This window comes from Chanos chanos, chromosome 6 (genome assembly GCF_902362185.1).
Source record: "Chanos chanos chromosome 6, fChaCha1.1, whole genome shotgun sequence".
NCBI lineage: Eukaryota > Metazoa > Chordata > Actinopteri > Gonorynchiformes > Chanidae > Chanos > Chanos chanos.
In genome coordinates, this window is record NC_044500.1 from 46,417,379 (window position 1) to 46,440,362 (window position 22,984).

The 22,984-nt window shown below is 42.2% G+C and overlaps 1 protein-coding gene across 1 annotated transcript; it reads left to right on the plus strand.

Annotated features, from left to right (window-relative positions):
- The first annotated feature begins 1,631 nt into the window (after positions 1-1,631).
- On the plus strand, positions 1,632-21,121 carry LOC115813681 (sodium- and chloride-dependent GABA transporter 2-like). Its single transcript, XM_030776225.1, has 15 exons — positions 1,632-1,797; positions 5,594-5,787; positions 6,269-6,403; positions 9,398-9,538; positions 10,571-10,655; positions 12,422-12,554; positions 13,086-13,220; positions 15,842-15,945; positions 16,767-16,891; positions 17,281-17,393; positions 17,597-17,734; positions 18,190-18,292; positions 19,253-19,353; positions 20,016-20,186; positions 20,937-21,121. Exons 2-15 carry the CDS (start codon positions 5,598-5,600, stop codon positions 21,024-21,026), a joined length of 1,764 nt encoding a protein of 587 aa, XP_030632085.1. The 5' UTR covers positions 1,632-1,797; positions 5,594-5,597; the 3' UTR covers positions 21,027-21,121.
- The last annotated feature ends 1,863 nt before the right edge of the window (positions 21,122-22,984 follow it).

A 22,984-nucleotide genomic window follows, 5' to 3' on the forward strand; every position in this document is an offset into this window, starting at 1 on the left:
AGGTTTGCTGTAGTATTCATTGAACTTGTGACAGACTTACAGCACTTAAACGACTGAAAGTTCCATTGTTGAAACATAATATCAGAAAGTCCATTTAAACTTGGTCACTTTTTTCCCCACATACAGCAGTAAGGTCACAGGGTGATGGAGTTGTAGTAAAAGTTTGGCTGTTTGTTTTTGTATTCTAGACTACTTATTACTTAAGGTGGACTTTTGGTGTGTGTGTGTGTGTGTGTGTGTCTTTTTTTTTTTTCATTAAGTGCTCACAGAATAAATGAATCACTGTGATATTGTTTAATATGTTGTTATTGAATTCTCCCTTAATAATAAATTACAAAACAGAAAAAAAGAAAAAGAAAAAATACAAAAAAATATTATTAAACAAAAAAATAATATATAAAGATAAATATATCAAATAAAATCCTCATATATTTTCTCTGGCGTTCTGGTTAAATGTATTTTGTGAAAACGCTTTGTTGGTATCATATGTTTGCACAAATCCAGACACTTTTGTAAACGTTAATTTTTAAATAATTGTTGGTTTGATATATTTTATAATTTGTCACCAGAGATAATACGACATTCTGTATGGGTATTGAAGAGGAGCAGCACTGTTCTTTGTTTAGTTGGACTGAAAAAGAACAGTGTTGTGTTGTGCTTGGCTCTTGCAGATACTTCTGTCATTCAAGTCTTACATTTACAGTGTTAACATTTTGGATGATTTTAGTCTCACAAAAGTGCTGATTCCAACATTTTTTGAATATTTACATAAATAACCTGATATTGATGATATTAACCTCCAAGGTCACTCTTAGCTTGATTCTTTGTCTCATTCTTTGAGTTTCTGGACAAAGTATTAAGGATCCCTCTCAGGTAAAAGGTGATTTTTGTCTTCTTTTTTTCCTGAGGGCTGATATCACTCTTCTACATGTTTTTAAGGGATTCTGGTTGGAGGAGCCTGCAGTCCGAATGTTTGCTTTACAACTCTGCTCTGGGATTCCAGGCTGTTTTTTTTTTAAGTCTCTACCTATGCCAGGAAATCATTAAAAAGAAGCATTTGCCTACAAGAGAGTAAATTTACTACCCAGCTAATACCTTCTACATATGCTTCAGTCATAAAACCCCCAATAAACTCCCCATGTATTATAATAATAATAATAATAATGGTAGTAGCAGTAATAATAATAATAATAATAATAATAATAATAATAATAATAATAACAACAACAACAACAACAACAGGTCAGTTGGAATAAGGACATAGGATCTGTTCCTCTTTTTTTAAGGGCTCCTCAAACACTAGTAAAGAAATATAAGATACAGAATCAGTAAACGAACAGAAGAAAAACTCTGCTAGCTCGGAACCCCGAAGCGCAGGCGTAAACTACCCGACCATCCAGTACTCAAAAAGAACAGCTTCACTCCGGAGCGTTCTATGCAGCCGGGACCTCAATGGACTCAGAGAAAGTCTGCCCCCAAGTGTCATACTCTGAAACTGAGCTCCACACCATGTGCGTCTCACAACACATACACCCCTCCTCCAACTTCTGCTAAAGAAACTGACTACGCCAAGCTCCGCCTCACATCTCAACACACACACACACACACACACACATACATAAACACACATAACACACTCAAACTTCTACATGGACACGGTTATAAAGGGAAGAGAACACAACTCATTCATTCACATGACCAAGGCAGAAGACAACGGAAAACACTGAACAGCCTAAGTTTCATGGCAAAGTAGCGGCAGATCGCTTTTCTCAACTTCCAAATTACAGCGTGCATCAGGTAGATTTCTCCTCCTTATTATCTCCCCTCTCTCTCTCCCTCTGTCTCCGTTTCTCTCTGTGTCGCTTTCTCTCACTCTCCCTCTTTCTTACTCTACTCCTTTTAAAACTAGTTGCAGTTTCTGGTTTTGAGATTCAGTAAGCGTTACTGCGGGGTATAACCTTCTCCGGCATTGAAACCAGGGCGCGCGGCGAAATGCTGTACAGCGGTAGCCTTGTCACAGCTAAATGTAGGCCAAAGGTCACGGGGGACAGCACCGCTCTGTCAGTGTACAGAGAATTTTCCTGTTTTGCGAAGCCGCCTAGACCATAGATACAGTTTGGATTCCACCTCAAATCAAATAAAATTCAGCCACAGACTTTCGTACGAAGAGACATGATAAATGAGATACGTTTGAAAGTCCAGTATTTACATTTGCCAAGTCCATTGCAGTTAGCGAGTGGCTCTCTCCTGACTTAAAAGACTACACATGTGTTTTCATGTTTCACGTTGTCATAGCGATTCTGAGCCGGCTGTTTCAAAAGCAGGGTTCAGCTGTGCTCTATACTCAGCTGAGTTTATTTCCCTGCTGTTCTCATAGCATCTGTGTAGCTCGTACAAGAATTAGAGCGCAGCCCACCACGCGAAAATGTGGTTATACGAAAGGCGAATACAAGTCTGAAGTGAGAGAACATATTTATTTCCGGATATTGATAAATAAATATACGTTACGGTTCATCCGCTTTGTTCTTAAAGCTGCTTACTATTTGTGGTCAGGAGAGTCCCGTGCGTAACACTACACAGTCAAATACTGAGCCAGTCATTTACTTAGCCCGATATATTCACTGTTCAACTTCACCACTGTTAAACATATTACTAAGACGTTTACATGAACATACAACTGAATTTGGGTACACGTGAATTTTGGATAATTCAGATACGAGCTGCTTCTCTGTCCAGTGTGTCCGGTCGTCCCATGCATACATGTCAGTGAGGTGTCCGTTAAAACCGGGTACTGTTCGTCAAATTTCACGTATTCTCCGAATGGACCCACTTATGCAGCCTCAGCTCGTCTCCACTTGCTCGTCTCTAAAAGAATCGGCCCAGTCTCTCAATTTCGGAACATCTGCGACGCTAAAGACTTGCAGTATGGACAAGAAGTCCTGCTCGCGGCCCCCTAAAATCAATCTCATCAACTCCCACACCTGAACGGGGCCGAGCCTACTCCTCTCCACTCCTTTTCTCACTACCATTACCTCTCGTATGTAGCTTAGGTGTCGTTGTGTTTCTATTCTTTGAATACGCGATAAATCATTTCTTAGTTTACTGAATGTGGTGATTCTAAAACTCAGATATCTTGGAATATTGAATTCTAAAAGTATCATTGCTAAACTAATGCTATTATTTAGTATATGTTAGTGCTAATGAAGAGTTGTTTTGAATAGCCTAATTTCTAGGTTCAGCGTTCAGAGGGCTGGGCTGTAAATAGAGTTTTTCAGAATAACTGTTGTTTAGCTGGGCTCAGATTATCAAATAAAGTTACGGTTACAGGTAAGTGACTAGCTTTTTTGATAGCAAACCATTTACTTTAATTCATCTACACCACTGGCACGACAGCTGTTACCATTCTGAAAGGTTCAGATTCTGCCAAAAAGCAACGCAGTGACAGTGCCTGAGGGGTTGAGACGGTGCTCTGTGATAAACCATATTTCCCTCAGCTGTTCTAACGTCTCTCGACAGATCCTGTGGCCCAAAACAAAGACAGCACTGTGGGCACAATCTGGGCACGATTACAAAACCGCATATGCCCTGAACCACACAAACAGGACTAGAGACACATCGCTTGGAATTTTAACAGTTCAACATGGTTGCCAGGCAATGCGTCACTATGAAAAAAAAAAGTCGGGTTTTTTCTTTTTGGTGTGCCTGTTTTTGATTCTGAGGGGGTTTTTTTCCACGTATTTATTTATTTTTCATGGTTAACATTAAAGTAAATCAAATGCGCCTTTAGATATTGCAGAGGCTGTGAGGGGTCACGTCTGTTTTGAACTTAGACACAGTAAACAAGAGAAGTAAACATGAGAGGGTTAGCATATGCTGTTGCACCGCTAAAATCCTTATGTATTTGTTTCTCTGAGATTCATTTATGTCATCTAATCACGTGACGTGTACGGGCACGATGTTTATCTGCTAAGAGCATAGGAGGTGTGCTGCCTGGCTTTGCAATGGTTTTCGGATAAGTTTTGGATCAGTTTACTACGATGAGTGTATTGTGTTTAGAACTGTATCAAGACACCACATGTTCGGGACAAAGATTATAACGGGAAAACGTCTCCACACACGTTTCAGAGGTTTTTGAGAAGTTTGCAAAACTGCGTCCAGCTTGGCACATCTTCTAGCGGATCAACCTGAGGCAACTGATGATGTGTCGCATTAGTGCCAGACAACATTAGTGTTCATTTCGTCAACGAACTTCTTTCCACAAGGAAAACTAGGCTATAACTAAATAAAAATGCACCTTTGAAAATAAAAACTGTGACGAATATAGGCTATTACCACTTTCGTTGACGAATAATAACGAGACGATAATGTAAACGACAGACGAATGGAAGCAATTTATATATTCCCCCATCCGGAAATCAAACGTTAAACAGTTAAACTAACGTTAACTTGGCAATTTAAATGATGGCTACTCTCGGAAGAAGGAGAACGTATCTGTAGACGTATTTAAGCCATAATAGAACTGAAAATAAAACGCATTGCAAACACTGCATTACTCGCCTCTGTAAATCGCCTGCATTGATAGCACTGGACGACACGTTCATTCAAACAAATGTAACACTAATCTAAAACATAATCTCATGCATATGCATTTCCACAGAAAAATAAGATGAAAATTCACTTTTTTTGTTTACACCCATTGAATAATACAACCACAAGAGAACAAATTCAGAAAACAGGCATTCACTGAGACAAACGACTTTTTGACATCGCCGACAAGCCACATTATTTAAAGACAAGCTTTGCCACTCTCCTGTCCTCACCTTCCTGTTCAGCACCCTTTTTTTTTTTTTTTTTTTGCTGTTTTCATGTGGATGCAGCAGTAAGCTATATCTAGTGCAAACTCTCTTCATATGAACGGGCGCTCATTTGACGAGCTCATTTAACTTGTAATATTATAACGATAATTGCATTGCACTGGGTAAATACAGTACTGGCCCGTAATGTACTGTAGTCAGTATAAAACACCCCAAACCTTTGATTTGTACAGATTTGATTAATGGTTAAGGACATTCGTGCTCGTGAATTAATCATCACAACAAGAATGATTGGCTAAAAGAAGAGATGCGTAAGCACCCACCTAAGATCCATGTTTTACTATCCTGATTGTGTCGGGAAATTAATTTAAATGAGATAGCCTTTCCTGATTACAACTACTCATGCTAAGTGTCACAAAATGATCAAATTATCGTACATAATGGGACTTTTGGCTGTTTGCCAAGTTAAGGTTACTTAAAATGTTTAAAGTTCGATTTCCAGAGAAGAGAGGCTATAATTGCTTGTCCATTCGTATGTCTCTGACACTGGTCAACGAGTATGGTAATATATTTCCTCACAGTGTTTATTTTCAAAGGTGCATTTTTATTTGCTGATCGTCTTCTTTTCATCGTGGAAAAAAGTTAGTTGACGAACATTTTTCGTCACAGTTTTCGTCGACGAAATTAACACTGTATCCATGGATCTCCTTTGCCGTGTAATCTGTCCAACCCTACTCTTCACTGGACTCTGTAGCAGCTGTGTTCGTCTCGCTCTACAGGATCATGGAGATGCAGCTGGATCCCGAGGTCCATTTTAAACTGGCCTATCCAGACACGGTGCGTCCTGGCCCGACGGTGAAGGAGAGAGGTCAGTGGTCCAGTAAAATGGAGTTCCTGCTAGCTGTAGCGGGACAGATCATCGGCCTGGGAAACGTATGGCGCTTTCCATACCTGTGCTACAAAAACGGTGGAGGTGAGTGTCAGTTGTGAGCTTGTGGCCGTCTACTCCAAACACAATTACACAGCCTCTGCAGCATGAGACAAAGGTTTCACCGTTTACTCCGTGTCAGCCTGTAATCCATACGCATTCTCTATGTCTCTCTAATATCTGAATAGGTCTCCTACAGGTTCGCTTTGATATAATGAAATAGGAGTCCAAATGCCACAGTACAGAATATCTGTGATTTTAACTTATTTAATTTGCCAGTAAAATAGGCCAGAAATTTTTTTTCAGTGATCATTTGGTAATCATTCGCTTTAGCTTTTGCTATTCTCCGTCATTAAATCATCAGCTGAACATCTACGGTGGTCCTTACGTATAACTAAAAGAAGGTCGGCTTCGTTAGCGTTCGGTATAAAGATTCTTAAGCGTTTGTATCAGTAAAGATTTAGCGTGTACAAACTGAAAGAGTGTGTACCCCGAGTTGGAAATGGTTGGCTGCTGTGTTTTGTAGGTGTGTTCTTCATTCCCTATGTGGTGTTCCTGTTTGCTTGTGGCATTCCCCTCTTCCTGCTGGAAACGTCCCTGGGCCAGTACACCAGTCAAGGCTCCGTCACCTGCTGGAGGAAAATCTGCCCTCTATTTGAAGGTGAGTGTTTCTGTTCTACACCTACAGTAGCGCCGTGATGCGTACTAGTTTTTCAAGGGTCAAATGTGTGTTTGCTTTTCATGTGATGTCTTTGACAAATGTGAACATGTGTTGTCCCCAAGTAAAATAGGACAAAATATTTTCCGCTTTTAACTTTTAACAGATCTTCCCCCTTTTTACTCCTGAGATCACGTTTGTTAGATAACATGCTTTTGTAAAAGGCTAACCTTTGGGTTCCACACCAAAAAAAGGTTCAAAGCATGTCCATGTTTTATAGGACAACTTTTACATCCAATACCAGAGACAATACCAGAGAGTCGGTTAAAACTGAACAAAAGATTCCATCATCAAAGGTGAACAATTAGCCAATACTTTGTAATCAAGTATAACATTATGCGAAATATCCGGTTTGTTATTGGATAAAATATTTCTAAAGAGAAAAGTGAACATTAACATTGCGTTTGAACCTCTACATGTGATACATTACATGTGATATCACATTGTTTGTGATATTGTGTACTCAAGTCATCACTCTGGGAAGCAGCACTGACTGACAGATTCAAACTCTGACACAGGGACATGGGATTCTGAAGTGCCACCAAAAACATGGTGACAATATAGTCAGAAATTATACATTTTCCATAAACATCTCTAGAAACCTTTTGCGTTACACATAAACCAAGGACACATACAGCAAGGTTGTAATTGGAAATCCAGGTTACAGGTTACATTTACAAACAAAGGGACAATTGGATCAGCCATTCGTGGGCTGATTAACTTGTGAATGTTAACCAGGTGTTGTCAAAGTCAAATCAAACTTGGGAAACAGCTAAAGGCTCGAGAGGTGGGACAGGTATATGACTCAGTAATTGAAGAGAGGAGACTAAACAAGGTCTGTACATGGGGAAACCACACTGATTCAGAATGACATGGCTTGGTACATTTTAGTAACTGAGAGACCTCATAGAAAACTGGATAATTCCAAGTGGTATGAGGTGATTGAATGAATGAAGCAGATGTGGATGATAATTTGATCATGAGCAGAATGTAACGGTGGTTAGTACCAGTGAAGCTATATCAAAGGCTGTGTCTGAAATGGCATACTAGTGTACTACATACTGCATACTGGCCCAGTATACACTGTGTCCTGCACACTACTCCCCACCCCAGTATACAGTATGGTATGCAAGTATGAGAACTTTTGTGCAGTGTGCTATGCGTTTGCTATCGGTTGGGCAATTTGTTCTGTTAAAAACGAACAACAGCCGACTACAACAAACATCTATCAAAATTAGCCCTATAAGAAAGCGTATGAAGACTTACTACACCACAATATGCAACTGATACATTTATATTCGGAACTGCAGCTGGAGTTGAAGTTGGAGCTACTTCTGTCGCTGTCCACCATGTTTTTTTAAATTTTTGGCCGTTGTAAATCACCGTGTTGCATCGTGGGATGCGGCACTCGACGAAGTGAGCTCTGGTTGTATACTGCAAATTTTCACCAGAGTAGTACATCATCCGGGTAACTGTCGTGTACTGCTAAATTTTTATTTTTCGTGTACTGCATACTACTTACTACTTTTACGTCAAGATCAGTATACGAGTAGTGTGTAGTATGCCATTTCAGAAACAGCCAAAGTCCTCGTCACGTAAACTCAGGGAGGCTAGATTCACGTGCTGACTAATTGTATCTTATTATCGTTAAGTCAGCGTCAGGAAACAAACAAAAGATGGAGAACGAGAACAGGTAATTGAAGGCTATCAGGGACTTGTAAACGGGAGACTAGGCAAGGTTGGTAAGGAAACTGACAATCAGAATTACATAGCTTGGTACACTGTAGTAACTGAGAGACTTTACAGAGAACTGAATGAATCCAAAGGGTATGTATGTGTATATAAATATATATATATATATATATATATATATACATACACACACACACACACACACACACACAGGGAGACCTGAGGTGACTGAATGAAACAGGAATGCATGATAATTAGGTAATTAACAGGATAGAACAGCGATTCGTAGTCCGGAGAATTTGACCAGAGAGAGGAGTAAACAAAGGTGTGACAGGTGTAGAGATTTAATCCAGATTATAGTACGGCAAATCGCTTTCACCCCCACTCAAAACACAACAGTCGCTAACGATATACAATATACAGCTATACTCTTATCTGTGATTGCCGGCAGAATTACGCAAGCTCCTTATCAGCTGGGCTTAACAGGTTGTCATAACTGTGTCCTTGAATTATCAAGTCACCAAGACAGAAGGCAGGTTTTTTTCCTGCTCAACTGGTTTTTTTTTCCCCTTTGCGTCTGAAACGGGGTTGAAACACCCATCTGGCACCCTGGTCGTTTGGCAGCAGGTGATGTGCCAGGGGGACTTGGAGGGCACGGGATTTTGCATTTACGCTCTGACTTTCACTCACGTTTTTCGACATTCAAATGCGACGTTCTACACACTACGGGTTGCCGCCAGTTTGCCTCGATTCAGCATTTTAGGGGGAAATTCAGCAACGGGCATAAACGTGAAAGGACCCACACGCTTGAACACATCACTGATCGTAATTGTGCTTGAGCCATAATCTCCTCTGTATCATCTCTCTTCCCTGTGTCTTTTTCTGACCTTCTTCATCCTCATGTTATCAGCTCCCTAGTAGTTGGTACTTAAAATTTCATTGAATAAAACATCTAACCCTAAATATGATAAAGGGAATGTAATCATTATTGTTGATCGTGTTGTTACGCCTAAATGTTGGCTTCTTAAGGATTCGGTTCCATGTCTGTGTTTGGTATCAAAACCCAGCACTTAATACCAGCAAAGGTACTTGTTAACGTCGCATGTTAACAGTCACATAATAACAGGTGGTAAGGTTAGGAACACGGTGAAAGTTCAAATTGTAAATGAGAGAATGTCATCAGTCAGTTGATGTTTTTGGTTTTTGTTTGTTTGTTCTTTAACATTGTTGTTTTGTTCTGTCCAGGACTTGGCTACGGGGCCCAGGTGGTCGTGTTGTACTCCAGTATATATTACATCATTATCCTGGCGTGGGCCTTTTTCTATCTCTTCTCTTCCTTTAGCGCTGAGCTGCCCTGGGCGTCCTGCAGGAACCCTTGGAACACAGGTACAGCGGCCTGGAAAAAAACAAACACAAAAAAAAAAGCTAAATAATAGATATAATAACTACAGAGGAGCTACCTTTAGAGAAAATAATAAAGGAAATGATAGGTCTGTCATAAATGTGCTAAGTGCAGTATTGGCCTAATGGTCAGAGACGCGGGCGCTACGGTTGTGTGGCTGCCCACTGCCCCGGGTATGTGTTCACCGCCTCCTAGTGTGTGTGTGCTCATTTGGTCAACACTCATAGTGTGTGTTGTGTGTTCACTGCTTTGGATGGGTCAAAATGCACAGGTATAAAGGAAATAAACTTAATAGTACATAGTGTGTCCTCTATCATGTAAAACAGTTGCAGTGCCTGTGTATATAAAACATTGTTCACACTGGTCAGTACCCATGCTGTTTGCAGTGGTCATCACTCATGCTTTTTGCACAATTAGCACTGGCCCAGTTTGTACCTGTATGACTTGCAACCGGGGATAAATACACAGCGCGTACGATTGTGTGGATGTTTAAGCAACATTCGCTGATAGAGATCTAAACTAACATTTTAACTTTTGGTAAGATTTTTGCTAGGATTGTTGTGAAATTCAGGAATGGCCCGGTAAGTCGCTGAAGTGGAAAAGTTGTTGGAAAGCAAAGAGGTCACAGGGCCCTTCAGTGTCCGTAAGGTCCAGAGTCCAGACTGAGTTACAGTGTTGTCACGGGCTGTTTGTAATATTCACTCTCATCTTCCACTCAGACCTCTTGCCATGCCTGTGTAGCAGCAGACAGTATGGAGATGAGTCAAGGAGTGTATGTGTTAGCCACAGCCGATTAAATAGTTAACTCAGGTTTTTTCCATGGTCAGCATCCCCCCACCCTCCCCTTCTGTAGGTCAGAAACGCAAACAATTTAACATAGTGTGTGTTTGCATTGTGAAGAGTTTTGCATAGTTCAAAAACGTGATTTAACTGTCATAATGCAGTATTGTTGTAAACATCACTATTATGTTTTGAGGGGGGTTTTTTTTGTTTCTCTCTCTGGTCTTCTCAAACAGACACTTGCGTTGAGTTTGACCGCAGTCACATCAACAACGAAACTTTTGCGGAGAACGCAACGTCGCCAGTGAGGGAATTCTGGGAGTAAGTTCTCTCTCACTACTTTACATTTATGCATTTGGCAAATGCTTTCATCCAAAGCGACTTCCCAGACAGGCAGAATACAAACCGAAGAAGAACAAGAACACAGAACAACTCGTTTCTGTCGTTCTGCTGTATTCTCTACTGTACAAATGTTAATCTGCAAACTATGTTTTACGTTGAGACTGTAGTCCATTTCAGCCAATGTATATGCAGTGTATGATTCACATGGGCTAGAGGTTTAAACTGTGTCTAACGGTATACAGTTTTCTGAAGTGTGACCAGTTGTCAAATGCTTTAGTTAATCTTACATCCAGCTCCTCTCCTGATGGTATGCAGTATACACGTGTTAGGATATTCCCTGCGCATGTTACATGTTCGTATGCCCCTTGTGCATGTTCCGTGTTAGCAGTGTTGTGCATCGACGCGCTAAAAGAGCGCGTGTATTGAACGTGCTCATTTTTTTCGGTGAACGTGAACGTATCTGTTTGCAACTAAAGAGCATGAATTTGAGCGTCGTTCATCTACAATCAAAATAGAATATAGCAACGATCCCATCGTGTCGCTGGTGCGGTTCATTAAATTACAGGGGGTTGATTAAAACATTAAAACAAAGTTTTCAACAAGTTGAGATTCTACCGTGCCCCTTCCGCGGACATATATAAAGACAAACAGGCATTAGAAGGTGGCATCTCAGAAATGTGGGCCGTCGCAGTTGCTGCTGACATCCTCATGTCCGCAATGAGGATTCAGTATGTAGCCTTCTTTGCTTTTCTTTACTACTACAATTTGAATTATGCAATTAGATCCTCGCTGGTATGTGAAAACAATGTTTTGGCAAAACGTAAAAAATAGGAGGCGTGTGATGATGGATAAATGTGTATATTGTAGCCATTCCTTAAAAATTTAAAAGGGATTTTTAAATTCATCTTTAACACCCGGCACTGTATGTCGTATATCCAGGCTATTCTATATGGGTCGCGCGAATAAATGACATTTTATATGAACACTTCATGCAGTGGTTAAGGTAGTCTAATAATTAGAAACGAATGTGGCTACACTGATATTCGTTCACCTCCTTCACACGTAATATCTGAGGGATTTGCTTTCGTAACCTATACAGGAATGTTGAAATGAGCATATCAAAAGACGTCCGAACTTCAGCCGTGTCGTCATCAAACTTGCAACGACACGTCGAGTTGAAGAAGGTTCTACTGAAAAAGATAAGCTCGGAGCAGCTCATTAAAAAAAAAAAAAAAAAAAAGAACAGAAGTAATGAACTGGAACTGTGAACTTGTTCAAAATTCAAAGTCGCGAACTATGAACGTGAACTTGGTTCATTTTAATCTGTGTGAACTGAACTTTGCGCTTTCTTCTTGTGAAGTGTGAACTTGCGTGTTAGTATACCCCTGTGCATGTCACGTGTTAGTATACCTCCTGTGCATGTCATGTGTACACCATGGTCTGCCCGGTGTTAAGATTGCCCTTACGGTAAAGAGGGACGGTTCCTAAATTAAAGCAGTGAGATCAGGATGAGTCTCTCCTTCCCTTGATTCTTAATTCCAAAATCATTGCCATGACAACTGGCTGTTCTGATGCAGTATAGTGAAAAGATTTTACGCCTAATTTAAAGATAAGAATGGTAAGAAATTCCATGCTTTTGTTTTCAGCCACCTGCACATAGATCTGCATTCACTTTGTATGGCTGAGAATATTTGTTTAGGCACAATGACTAAACAAAGACTTGCTGACTTTGCTGTGTTTGCCAGGATGCAAGTACTGAAACTCACAGACAGTGTGTATGAACTGGGTGGCATAAGGTGGGAATTAGCCCTTTGTCTGCTGCTGTCCTGGATTATTTGTTACTTCTGCGTGTGGAAAGGCGTGAAGTCCACAGGCAAAGTGAGTCCTATTTGTGTGTGTGCGTATGTGTGTGTGTGTGTGAGAGAGAGAGAGACAGACAGACAGAGAGAAAGAGAATGTACATGTTTTACATTTTTTACTAATGCTTTGATGTGTGTATGTGTGTGTGTGTGTGTGTGTGTGTGTGTGTGTGTGTGAGAGAGAGAGAGAGAGAGAGAGACAGACAGACAGAGAGAAAGAGAATGTACATGTTTTACATTTTTTACTAATGCTTTGATGTGTGTATGGGTGTGTGTGTGTGTGTGTGTGTGTATGGGTGTGTGAAAGAGACAGAGAGAGAAAAACAAAATACATAGCTTTCATTTCTGCTAACGTGTGTGTGTGTGTGTGTGTGTGTGTGTGTGTGTGTGTGTGTGTGTGTGTGTGTGTGAGAGAGTGAGTATGCATGTGCGTGTGTGTGTACATTTATATACATACATTTGTAACAGACTGAGCTTGTACATCTGTGCCTGCTGGCGTGTGTGTGTGTGTGTGTGTGTGTAACGCACTAAGTATGTTGTCCTCTCATAGGTGGTCTATTTCACTGCTACATTCCCTTATCTGATGCTACTGGTTCTACTGGTGCGTGGACTGACGCTGCCTGGAGCCCTGGATGGCATCAAGTTCTACCTTTACCCAGATCCGGCACGCCTGGCTGACCCTCAGGTATAGAAACACACAGAGACCAGTACACACACAGCACGGCTCACTGGCTCAGGTATAGAAACACACAGAGACCAGTACACACACAGCACGGCTCACTGGCTCAGGTATAGAAACACACAGAGACCAGTACACACGCAGCACGGTTCACTGGCTCAGGTATAGAAACACACAGAGACCAGTACACACGCAGCACGGTTCACTGGCTCAGGTATAGAAACACACAGAGACCAGTGCACACTAAAGCTGTGACGGTTCTGAAACCGAGACCAAAACCGCGATTCAAACGTCCACGGTCTCGTGTCATCAACCCCCCCCCCCCCCCGAATCGCTTCCAACAGCTGTAGTGAGCTCTCATTACGTTAAGGTAACAAAACTCATTTTTTATTTCACAATTAACACTACTGACACATGTAAATCATGAAATTATTATTCTATTTAAACTTGCGTCGAGCTGTATGTTTTGTGTTAGGGGTGTAACGGTACACATATTTGGTACAGGATGTTCGGTTTGGTGCGCGTTATGATCCGAGTGAATATAGTCCAGCTATAACCACGTGCGTTACGTGCATAACTTTTTTATGCTCTGATGGTCAGTCGACTGAAACATCAGCGAATAAAATGATACGTTTTGTCCTCTCTTCTACATTTCTGTTTGCGGAACTAAAATGAAAAAAAAAAAAAAAAACTCCGTTTCCTCTCCTGTTCCATAACGGAGCCGTAATTTAGCAGCTGAATTAGCGCGTGTTCAACGATGCGGCCTCGTAAGTAACACCCCAGCTTCAGGATACCTCCCGTATCCTTCAGGTCTCCTGTTTGGGAAGATTTCGGTTTTCCAGTGAACTACGGTAGCAATGGGCAAAGGCAAGAGAATAGGACGAGGGCAGCGTGCCGGCATTGTCCAGCTGAAGTCGGGTATGTTGCTGGCAGTACGTTGAACGTGATCATTCGTTTGAGACGGCATCATCCAGATGTGAATATCGAACATGATTACTCATTTGAGATGCCGTCATCCGACTGCGAATATCACCGTTTCCAAGGAAAACACAGAGTGGTGAGCAAACTGGAAATTATGGCCAGTTTGCCATTATTTACAAGTTTGCTCAAGTTTATAAGTTTACAAGTAAATTCATAATAAATGAAAGGAAATTTCATGTTTTGCGTGTCTTTTTTCACTGTACCGAAACCATGACTTCAAAACGGAGGTACATACCGAACCGTGACTTTTGCGTACTATTACACCCCTAGTACACACACAGCACGGTTCACTGGCTCAGGTATAAAAACACTCAAGAGACCAGTACACACGCAGCACAGCCCACTGGCTCAGGTATAAAAACACTCAAGAGACCAGTACACACGCAGCACAGCTCACTGGCTCAGGTATAAAAACACTCAAGAGACCAGTACACACACAGCACAGCTCACTGGCTCAGGTATAAAAACACTCAAGAGACCAGTACACACACAGCACAGCTCACTGGCTCAGGTATAAAAACACTCAAGAGACCAGTACACACGCAGCACAGCCCACTGGCTCAGGTATAAAAACACTCAAGAGACCAGTACACACGCAGCACAGCCCACTGGCTCAGGTATAAAAACACTCAAGAGACCAGTACACACACAGCACAGCTCACTGGCTCAGGCAGAGAAACGCACAGAGACCAGTACACACCCAGCACAGCCCATTGGTTCAGGCAGAGAAACACACAGAGACCAGTACACACCCAGCACAGCTCACTGGCTCAGGCAGAGAAACACACAGAGACCAGTACACACCCAGCACAGCTCACTGGCTCAGGCAGAGAAACACACAGAGACCAGCATACGCATAGCACGGTTCACTGGTTCAGGTAACGAAGCACACAGAGACCAGTCCACACACAGCAAGGTTCACTGGCTCAGGTAGAGAAACACTCAGAGAAACACACAGAGACCAGTCAGAGAAAAGTAGCTCCTCAGAAAAGATAAGAGTCTATTTCTATGCGAGAGGATGTGTTTTGGGTGTGTACAGCAGGTCCAAACCATAAAGGGAGTCTAAGGCCCTGGTCATGAGTTCAGGTGCAGGGCTATTGGACTGGTCAATTAGAAATTATGTCAAAGGTGAAAAAAAAATCTCTTGCCCTCTGTGTGCTTTCCTGTGTTTCTAAGCAATGTTGAAAAACTCTGTAATGTCGTTTGCTATGTAGATATCTTATCAGTGCAAGCAATATGAGTCCCTCCGTGTCCGGTGAAAATCTATGTGTGTCAAAGGTGTGTAAACGTAGAGGGTTCAGAGTTTTTTGCGTGACGAGAAAAGCATTTATTACCCTTATCGTTTGTCATAATTTGTTTTCTCTCTGTCTTTTTCTGTTATGCAAATTCTACGCTGTTTTGTTTTGTTTTGTTTTGTTTTGTTTTGTTTTTTTAGCTTAATTCTGCCTCAACCCCACCCACCCTTTTAAAAAACTGTGTGATATTTAGTTTTACCTGATGACATGAACTGTAACAGTCACCCTCCTCCCTCCTCTCTCTCTCTCTCTCTCTCTCTCTCTCTCTCTCTCCCTCTCCCTCCTCTCCTCTCTCTCTCTCTGTCTCTCTCTCTTTCTCTCTCTGTCTCTCTGTCTGTCTCTCATGTCAAGGTGTGGATGGATGCAGGCACTCAGATTTTTTATTCCTATGCAATTTGTATTGGCTGCCTGACGGCGCTCGGCAGTTATAACAAGTACAATAACAACTGTTACAAGTAAGTAACTGAGGCTGAGCTGAGCTGACACAGGCTGTGAACTGGAACAGTGACTGTGTGGGGGGTGGACAAAAAATACAGGAACGTCAACAACAATCTCTGAATGTTTATTGGTTAGCAAGGATTGGGTTTGCTCCGCCCATTTAGAACTGCTTCAGAACCTTGCACAGTACTATTATACAGGAAGGCAAGTGTTTTCTAAAGGTAGTTTTTGGGCCGCTCTTGATGAACCAAAGGTCCAGTTCTTTGAGAAAGAGGTGCAAGTCTGCTTCCCACTAGGTTTCAGAATCCTTTTTTTGGTTTGGTTTGGTTTGGTTTGGTTTGGTAGGGCCATAAATTTGTCCACCCCTCTACACTCCGTTAATGCTATCAGGTGTGTTTAAAAAAAAAATCATCATATGTTACATCAGATTGGTACTAGACAATGATTATTCCTTCTCTAAACTGTTGGCAAAATAAACAATTACTTTTTCAGTGTATTCGAAAGACAGCTACATTTTGAGGAATGTCAGCTACATCCTTATGTTATCCTTATGGTAGAACAACACAAGTGGGCAATTGTGCAGTATTACTTTTACTCTTAAGGGAGTTAAATGAACTCTGAGAGAGTCTGAGTCCATTCAACACTGGCGTTTTTACTGCTGACGTGGGAATTTTCAGATGTGAATCATCTCTATTAGTGTCTCATGCCCAGCCCACGCTTCACATGAGTAAACTCTCCAGCTGTGTACTTGGTAATGTTTTTGGAGAATTGTGTGTATGTATGGAGAATTCACGTCGTCGATTTAGCGACTTGACACTGTGTTTTCTCTCCGTTCCAGAGACTGTGTGTACTTGTGCCTGTTGAACAGTGGGACTAGTTTTGTGGCAGGATTTGCCATCTTCTCTGTTCTGGGCTTCATGGCCTACGAGCAGAAAATGGACATCTCGATGGTGGCTGAGTCAGGTAATCTTCCCCCTCGGTACAGCTCATTAAAGACACTCAGTCACATCCCTGCACTGCCCACACTGTGATTATGAAAATACACATTTCTACACTATTCTTACCTCTCTGTTCTACCTCTGTGTGTGTGTGTGCATGTACATGCACTTGTGTACGTGTATGTGTGTGTGCATATGTGTGCTTGTGTGTGTACATGCGTGTGTGTGTGTATGCGTGCCTGTGTGTCTGGGTGCGTGTGTATGTACATGTACGTGTGTGCACGCGTGTGTGTGTGTGTTCATGTGCCTATGCCTGTGTGTGTGTGTGTGTGTACATGTACATATGTGTGTGTGTGTGTGTGTGTTTACATGTGTGTACATGTGTGTGCGTGTGCGCGCACGCGCTGTGTACAGGTCCAGGCCTGGCGTTCATTGCGTACCCGCGGGCAGTGGCTATGATGCCTGTCCCACAGCTCTGGTCTATCTGTTTCTTTCTCATGATCATCCTGCTGGGCTTGGACAGTCAGGTGAGTGTGCCGGCCACGGCTCTTCCCAGAGCAGACCCATTAGGCCTCTCAGTACCGGTCCTGCCGCCTCCATGTGGTTTCATTACATTCGTCTTGGCCAAAAAAAGAAGAGATAAAAAAACTTGCGGTGCAGTAGACATAGACATGAAGCTGTATTTCCTGTGGTATGTGTAACAGCTCTGTGACTGTATTCCTTTTTTCAGTTTGTGGGTTTGGAGGCATTGGCGACGTCTATCTCAGACATGCACCCCTCCTACTTCCTCGTTGGTCACCGTCGTAAAATCCTCCTCCTCTTCATCAGCACTTTTTGCTTCCTTGTCGGCCTGGTCATGGTAACAGAGGTCAGAGAGGTCTTTTTTTTTTAGGCTTTCTTTTCCTTCCTTTTCTTTTTAAACTGCTTTCGTTTTCTAGATGTAGTGACTGGAGTTATGATTCTAGCCGAATCATTGAAACGCTATCAGTCTAATGTCCAGGGTATCCAAGACAGTTGTTTTTAGAGTCGTAAAACTCACACACATCTGGAAGACTGACACTTCTAGAACACTGGCACTTCTAGAACAACATGAGCACACTGAAGTTGAGAATTCCATTCAAGCAGGATAGAGTTCTACTGTTGCTCCAGAGCAAAAAAAAAAAAAGAGAGAGAGACAGAGAGAGTTAGAATCCAGAGTGAAAGTAGGGTTCATGTAACCAGTTTTCCAGGTGAAAGGTTTCCTTGCAGTGATGTCATGCAGTGACTCTGTGACCCATGTTTATTGCGTGTGTGTGTATGTGTGTGTGTTGGTGTTTGCTTTAGGGTGGGCTGTATATCTTCCAGCTGTTTGACTACTATGCCTGCAGTGGGATGACTCTGCTTCTCTTCGCTATCCTTCAGTCTGTGTCTGTCGGTCATGTGTATGGTGAGTAAACACAGAGAACAGGCGAGATTTGTGTGTGTGTGTGTGTCTGTTGGGGGGGGGGGGGGGGGGGGGGGGGGGTTGTTTGTTTCATATCTTACCAACCTTGCCTGTATTATTGGTGCCTGAGTCACCCATGAACCTTGAACATCCACATCTCACACTGAACTGGTGGCCAAGCCATACACAGACACACCTTTGTCTTCTGCGGGAATGCCTGCCCTCAGGAATGAGAGCGCAGGGTAGGGAGTTTGTCCTGTTATACTTCAATCAGAACTAAACCTGGCAGCTCTCCAGCGAAGATGATAACTTACCCTTGCCGTCACCAACTCTAGTCATGATATTCTCTTAAGTGAAAAAAACGCAGGCCTCACGGCAATCTCTTAAGCCTCACTGTGAATTAAACCTTTATGAGCTCATCCATGATACTCTTGGCAGCGTTAGCAGTCAAAAAAAACCCTGTGGGCTCAACGTATGACACATTGCTGAGGAGTGAGGAGTGAGGAGTGGCGTCTAAAAAGCCATACTGTGGCTAAATGGCTTCTAAACTCAAAAAAAAAAAAAAAAAAGTTCTACACGTGACCTTTAACCCCCTTTCACCCCAGGAGCTGTTCCTGTCCGTTACACTAACGTTTTGCATTTACTTGTTTAGCAGACGCCTTTATCCAAAGGGACCAGAACACAAACCAAGCATGTAGCCGTTAGAGAGCTGTCTGTGACACAAATGCCACCTCTAAGTTCAGTATGAGACCAGATACGAAGAGAGAAGAGAGAGAACTAAAGACAGGCGTAGGCAGATGACCCTCCTTTTTCCACAGGCTGAAATATTCGTTACCACCCCAAAAAAAAAAAAAGGCTTTGTGTTCTTGTCCAGATTAATTGAAGCTGACTTCAGCGCGTTTCTGTAAATTCTTTTGAGGCTGTTGGGTGTAGACTGACCTTTCGTGGCTCTCTCCCTGCAAGGTGCTGACCGTCTTTATGACAATATTGAGGATATGATTGGTTACCGTCCACTGCCCTTGATGAAGTACTGTTGGAAATACGTCACTCCTGTGGTGTGCTCAGTGAGTATATCATCCATAATTCCACATCTCGCCCGTCGTGACTAATTTAGCTGTAGGTACATAAACGGACACTCGTTATGAATTGTTTTCTTGGCAACAGAATCACTCTCTTTCTGTCTTCTCCCCTCTGTCAGTGTTAACGCTGAGTGAACCCACTCTGTGTGTGTGTGTGTGGAGATCAAATGGGTGTTTATCAGATGCGCGTAATAAGTAAAGAGAGTTTAAATATGGGGATTCGGGCTGATTACAAATCCAGGCAAAAACCTGGACCGCATCCAACAATTGGATGTTGGCTTTTTATTTCAAAAGTATGGGGTTTGAAATCTGATCATTTCATGAAAGGATAGGCTTAAATCAATTTATTGTTGAAAATGATCTATCTGTAGAATTTCTGTCCGTCTCTGTTTTATATTATGGTCTGTTACAGTCACTGTCGATTTGTTTGATCTGAGGAGGAGAGACAGTAGGTTTGCTTGCTAGTCACAGAGATAAGTGTGACACACCGTCCCTTTGCCCTGAACACAGAAATAAGATCTAAATGGCTAAATTGTGTTTATTAATCATTTAGACATTTATCTTGACTATTTATCCAAAAAAGATGTCTTCGTCAAAACAATCTCAACATAAAACATCGTGTTTTTCAACGTTTCTCGTCTGTCCAGGCCACGTTTCTCTTTTACCTGGTGAAGTTCACTCCGCTGAAGTTCAATAACGTGGTGGAGTACCCGTGGTGGGGCTACGCGGCCGGCTGGTGGTTTACGCTGTCCTCCACCCTCCTGGTTCCCCTCTGGATGCTCTACGCCCTCTCCAGAACGCCGGGAACGCTCCGACAGGTCCGCTGAGCTCCCAGCGTTGAGGACATTATTTTATCTGTGTCAGTCAAGAGGGGACTGTAATTTGAATGTGACTCTATACAATGTCATATCAAGTCAAAATGTTTTACAGACGCATTAGTGAGCAGAGACATGTTGAACACGTTACCATGGACAGGTTTAGCGGTCAGTCCTGTTTGTTACTGATAAGGAAGTTCAGATAAGAGTCAGACGGCGGCAGTAAACAGACCTCAAAACCAAACAATTAATTAAAAGAGAGTGAAGCCTTTATTAAACCTTCACTTCTGTGTCATCAGTTTTCACCCTTGGCACCTCTGCCTTGGATTTGTATATGTGCCAGGGTTATAACCCCCCCTGTCATGTCTGATCAGTGATGTTGATGTTCAGGAGTCAGTGGAATTGTGGGTAACGATGTCCTAGTGGGTGCCGTCCAGTGAACCCAGTACTCAGTCCAGCAAGCTAACACAGCAGCTACGGCCCCTTTGGCGTTTCTCACTCACTCACCTTGACTGAGGAGGCTGCTCAGTGAACGAGAGTCATGTGATGCATTATAAGATAAGATAAAACTTTATTGATGCCATGGAAGCCGCCGAATTGTGTTGTGGCTAATGGGCTTATTTTTAAAACCGAGGAAACAATCGATACCAAAGCATTACGCAATACTGTTATAAAAAAATCAGTTTATCAACAAGAACACTGTAAATAAGTGTGTTTTGTATTGACTGCGTGTGTAACTGGCTTTTCCTACAGAGACTACAGATCCTATGCACTTCTGCCAGTGATCTGCCAATGGCCCTGACACAGAAAGAGTCTACAGCACCATCACGGGAGATCCACTGAACACCGAAGCACAGCCCAGCCTCTGACGGCCTCGCAGAAATTTGTATTCACACACACACACACTCACACGCAAACACACACGCAATCAGAAGTCACTGACCTTGGCTCTTGTCCTAGGTCATTGACAGTAGTTCTCTTTTAAGCTGTTCAGATGCCATGTAACAACCCGACAGGGTGAATTATATCCATTAAGGGTATGTTGATAAGCTCAGGAAAGTCTCTGTGGGCGCTGGACTTCGGCCGTGGGAGCGCAGCAGGGGCGGCTCGGTTTGTAAAAAGTCAAACGACGTGGCGAACTCCGTAAAAAAACCTTATCCCGCGTCTCCCTCCGGGAGTGGCGGGTTTTCCGTCGGAATTGCCTTATCTCCACGTTTCCCAGTATAGCTACATTAGCCTTGCACTGGAAAATCAGGTCCTAAAGGAGGTCCTGAGAAATCAGATGTGCAAATCTTCTCCTTTAAGGAGACGCACTCAGAGGTCTGAGATGTAGGAGCATTGTCCCTCCTTCTCAGGGGAGAATCATGTTCATAGACGTGTGTATTTACCGCAATGAAATACAGCTAACAACAAAATCAATGGGGGGGGGGGGGGGAGCTAGAAGGATGTATAGAAGGCCGGCTTTGTGATCTACGAGAGGAGTTTTTGATGTTTGGACGGAATCTCTCAAAAGAACCGTCAGTGCAAAGACAGGCAGGCACAGAGCTACACAGACTTTGTGTAAAAACTTCAAGTAAAACCCTCATGGTTCAAATCCTGGGGAAAAACTGAAAATGTAGAAAAGCGTGATAGGTGTCTGTGACTGAGGGGAAGTTGTTGGCGGTGCTTTCGTGCCGTTTAACTCACAGTTAACGCACAGTTGAACTTCAGTGACACTCCAGGTATTGGATGCTTGTATGGGGGAAGACAGAAGACTAGACAAACACTACACGCAGGACGGAAACTCGTCTGTTCTTTGGGCTGTTCCGTATTTTGACTCGGTGAGTTCATACCTTACTTGCCAAACTCGAGCCTCTATTCAAACACACATCCACAGGGAATTGCAAAAAGGGGTCGGGCGGAGGGGGTGTGTCCTGAATTTAAAAAGGCCAGTCAGTCAAAATAAATAAACAAAAACTTAGGTTTTTTGTTCATGAGTTTTATCTGGAATGTGCCCTGTTAAAACCAGGCTGCAGAAGACGTATGATTCAAGTACGAAGAATCGTGAAAATATCTTTCATCTTTGATTTTTGTTTTTTTAATGTGTTGTTTCTTTGTATGTATGCGAAATAAGATGTGTGATAAGTGGGAGTTTTTTTTTAACAGGATGTGTATGTTTTATGATGGGCTGTAAAAATCACTGTACAGATGAAATAGTTTTCATTAAAATTCACCCTTTAAAAAAGGAAGTTTGATACAAATCTGTAAAGAATGTACAATCAGTAAAGATATTCTACAGTAAACTGAGCCATTTATCATTTCCACAGCTCTGTCCAGAAACACAGACTGTACTTTCAAAGAAATTTACTTAAAAGATATATATATAGAGAGAGAGAGGCTAAGTTCAGCAAAGTTCAGTGTCTAGGAAACTGGCTTCTCTACAACGGTTGTTTTAAGAATGTGTGTGTGTGAGAGAGAGAGAGAGAGAGAGAAACTGACTTTTAGTGCTCTTCACAAATTCCGTAGAATCCTAAGAGGATGCACTTTGAGCCTCCTGTTCTTGCAGGACCCAGTGAAAAAAGAGCTTTTTTCTGTCCTTGACAGAACAGCTAAGTAGACTGGATGGAGAACAGAATTGCTTTAAACTGCTACAGTTCAAAAGAAAATGTTCACCTTTTTTCCGCCTTAGTGTTTCCACCTTCAAAAGAAATCCACCAATATATTCTACTAGCTGTGACCACTCACAACATCCAAACCATTAGAATCCTAATCGCTGAAAACAGTATGTCTGAGGCTACAGCTGGCCTCATAGACTCCACTCC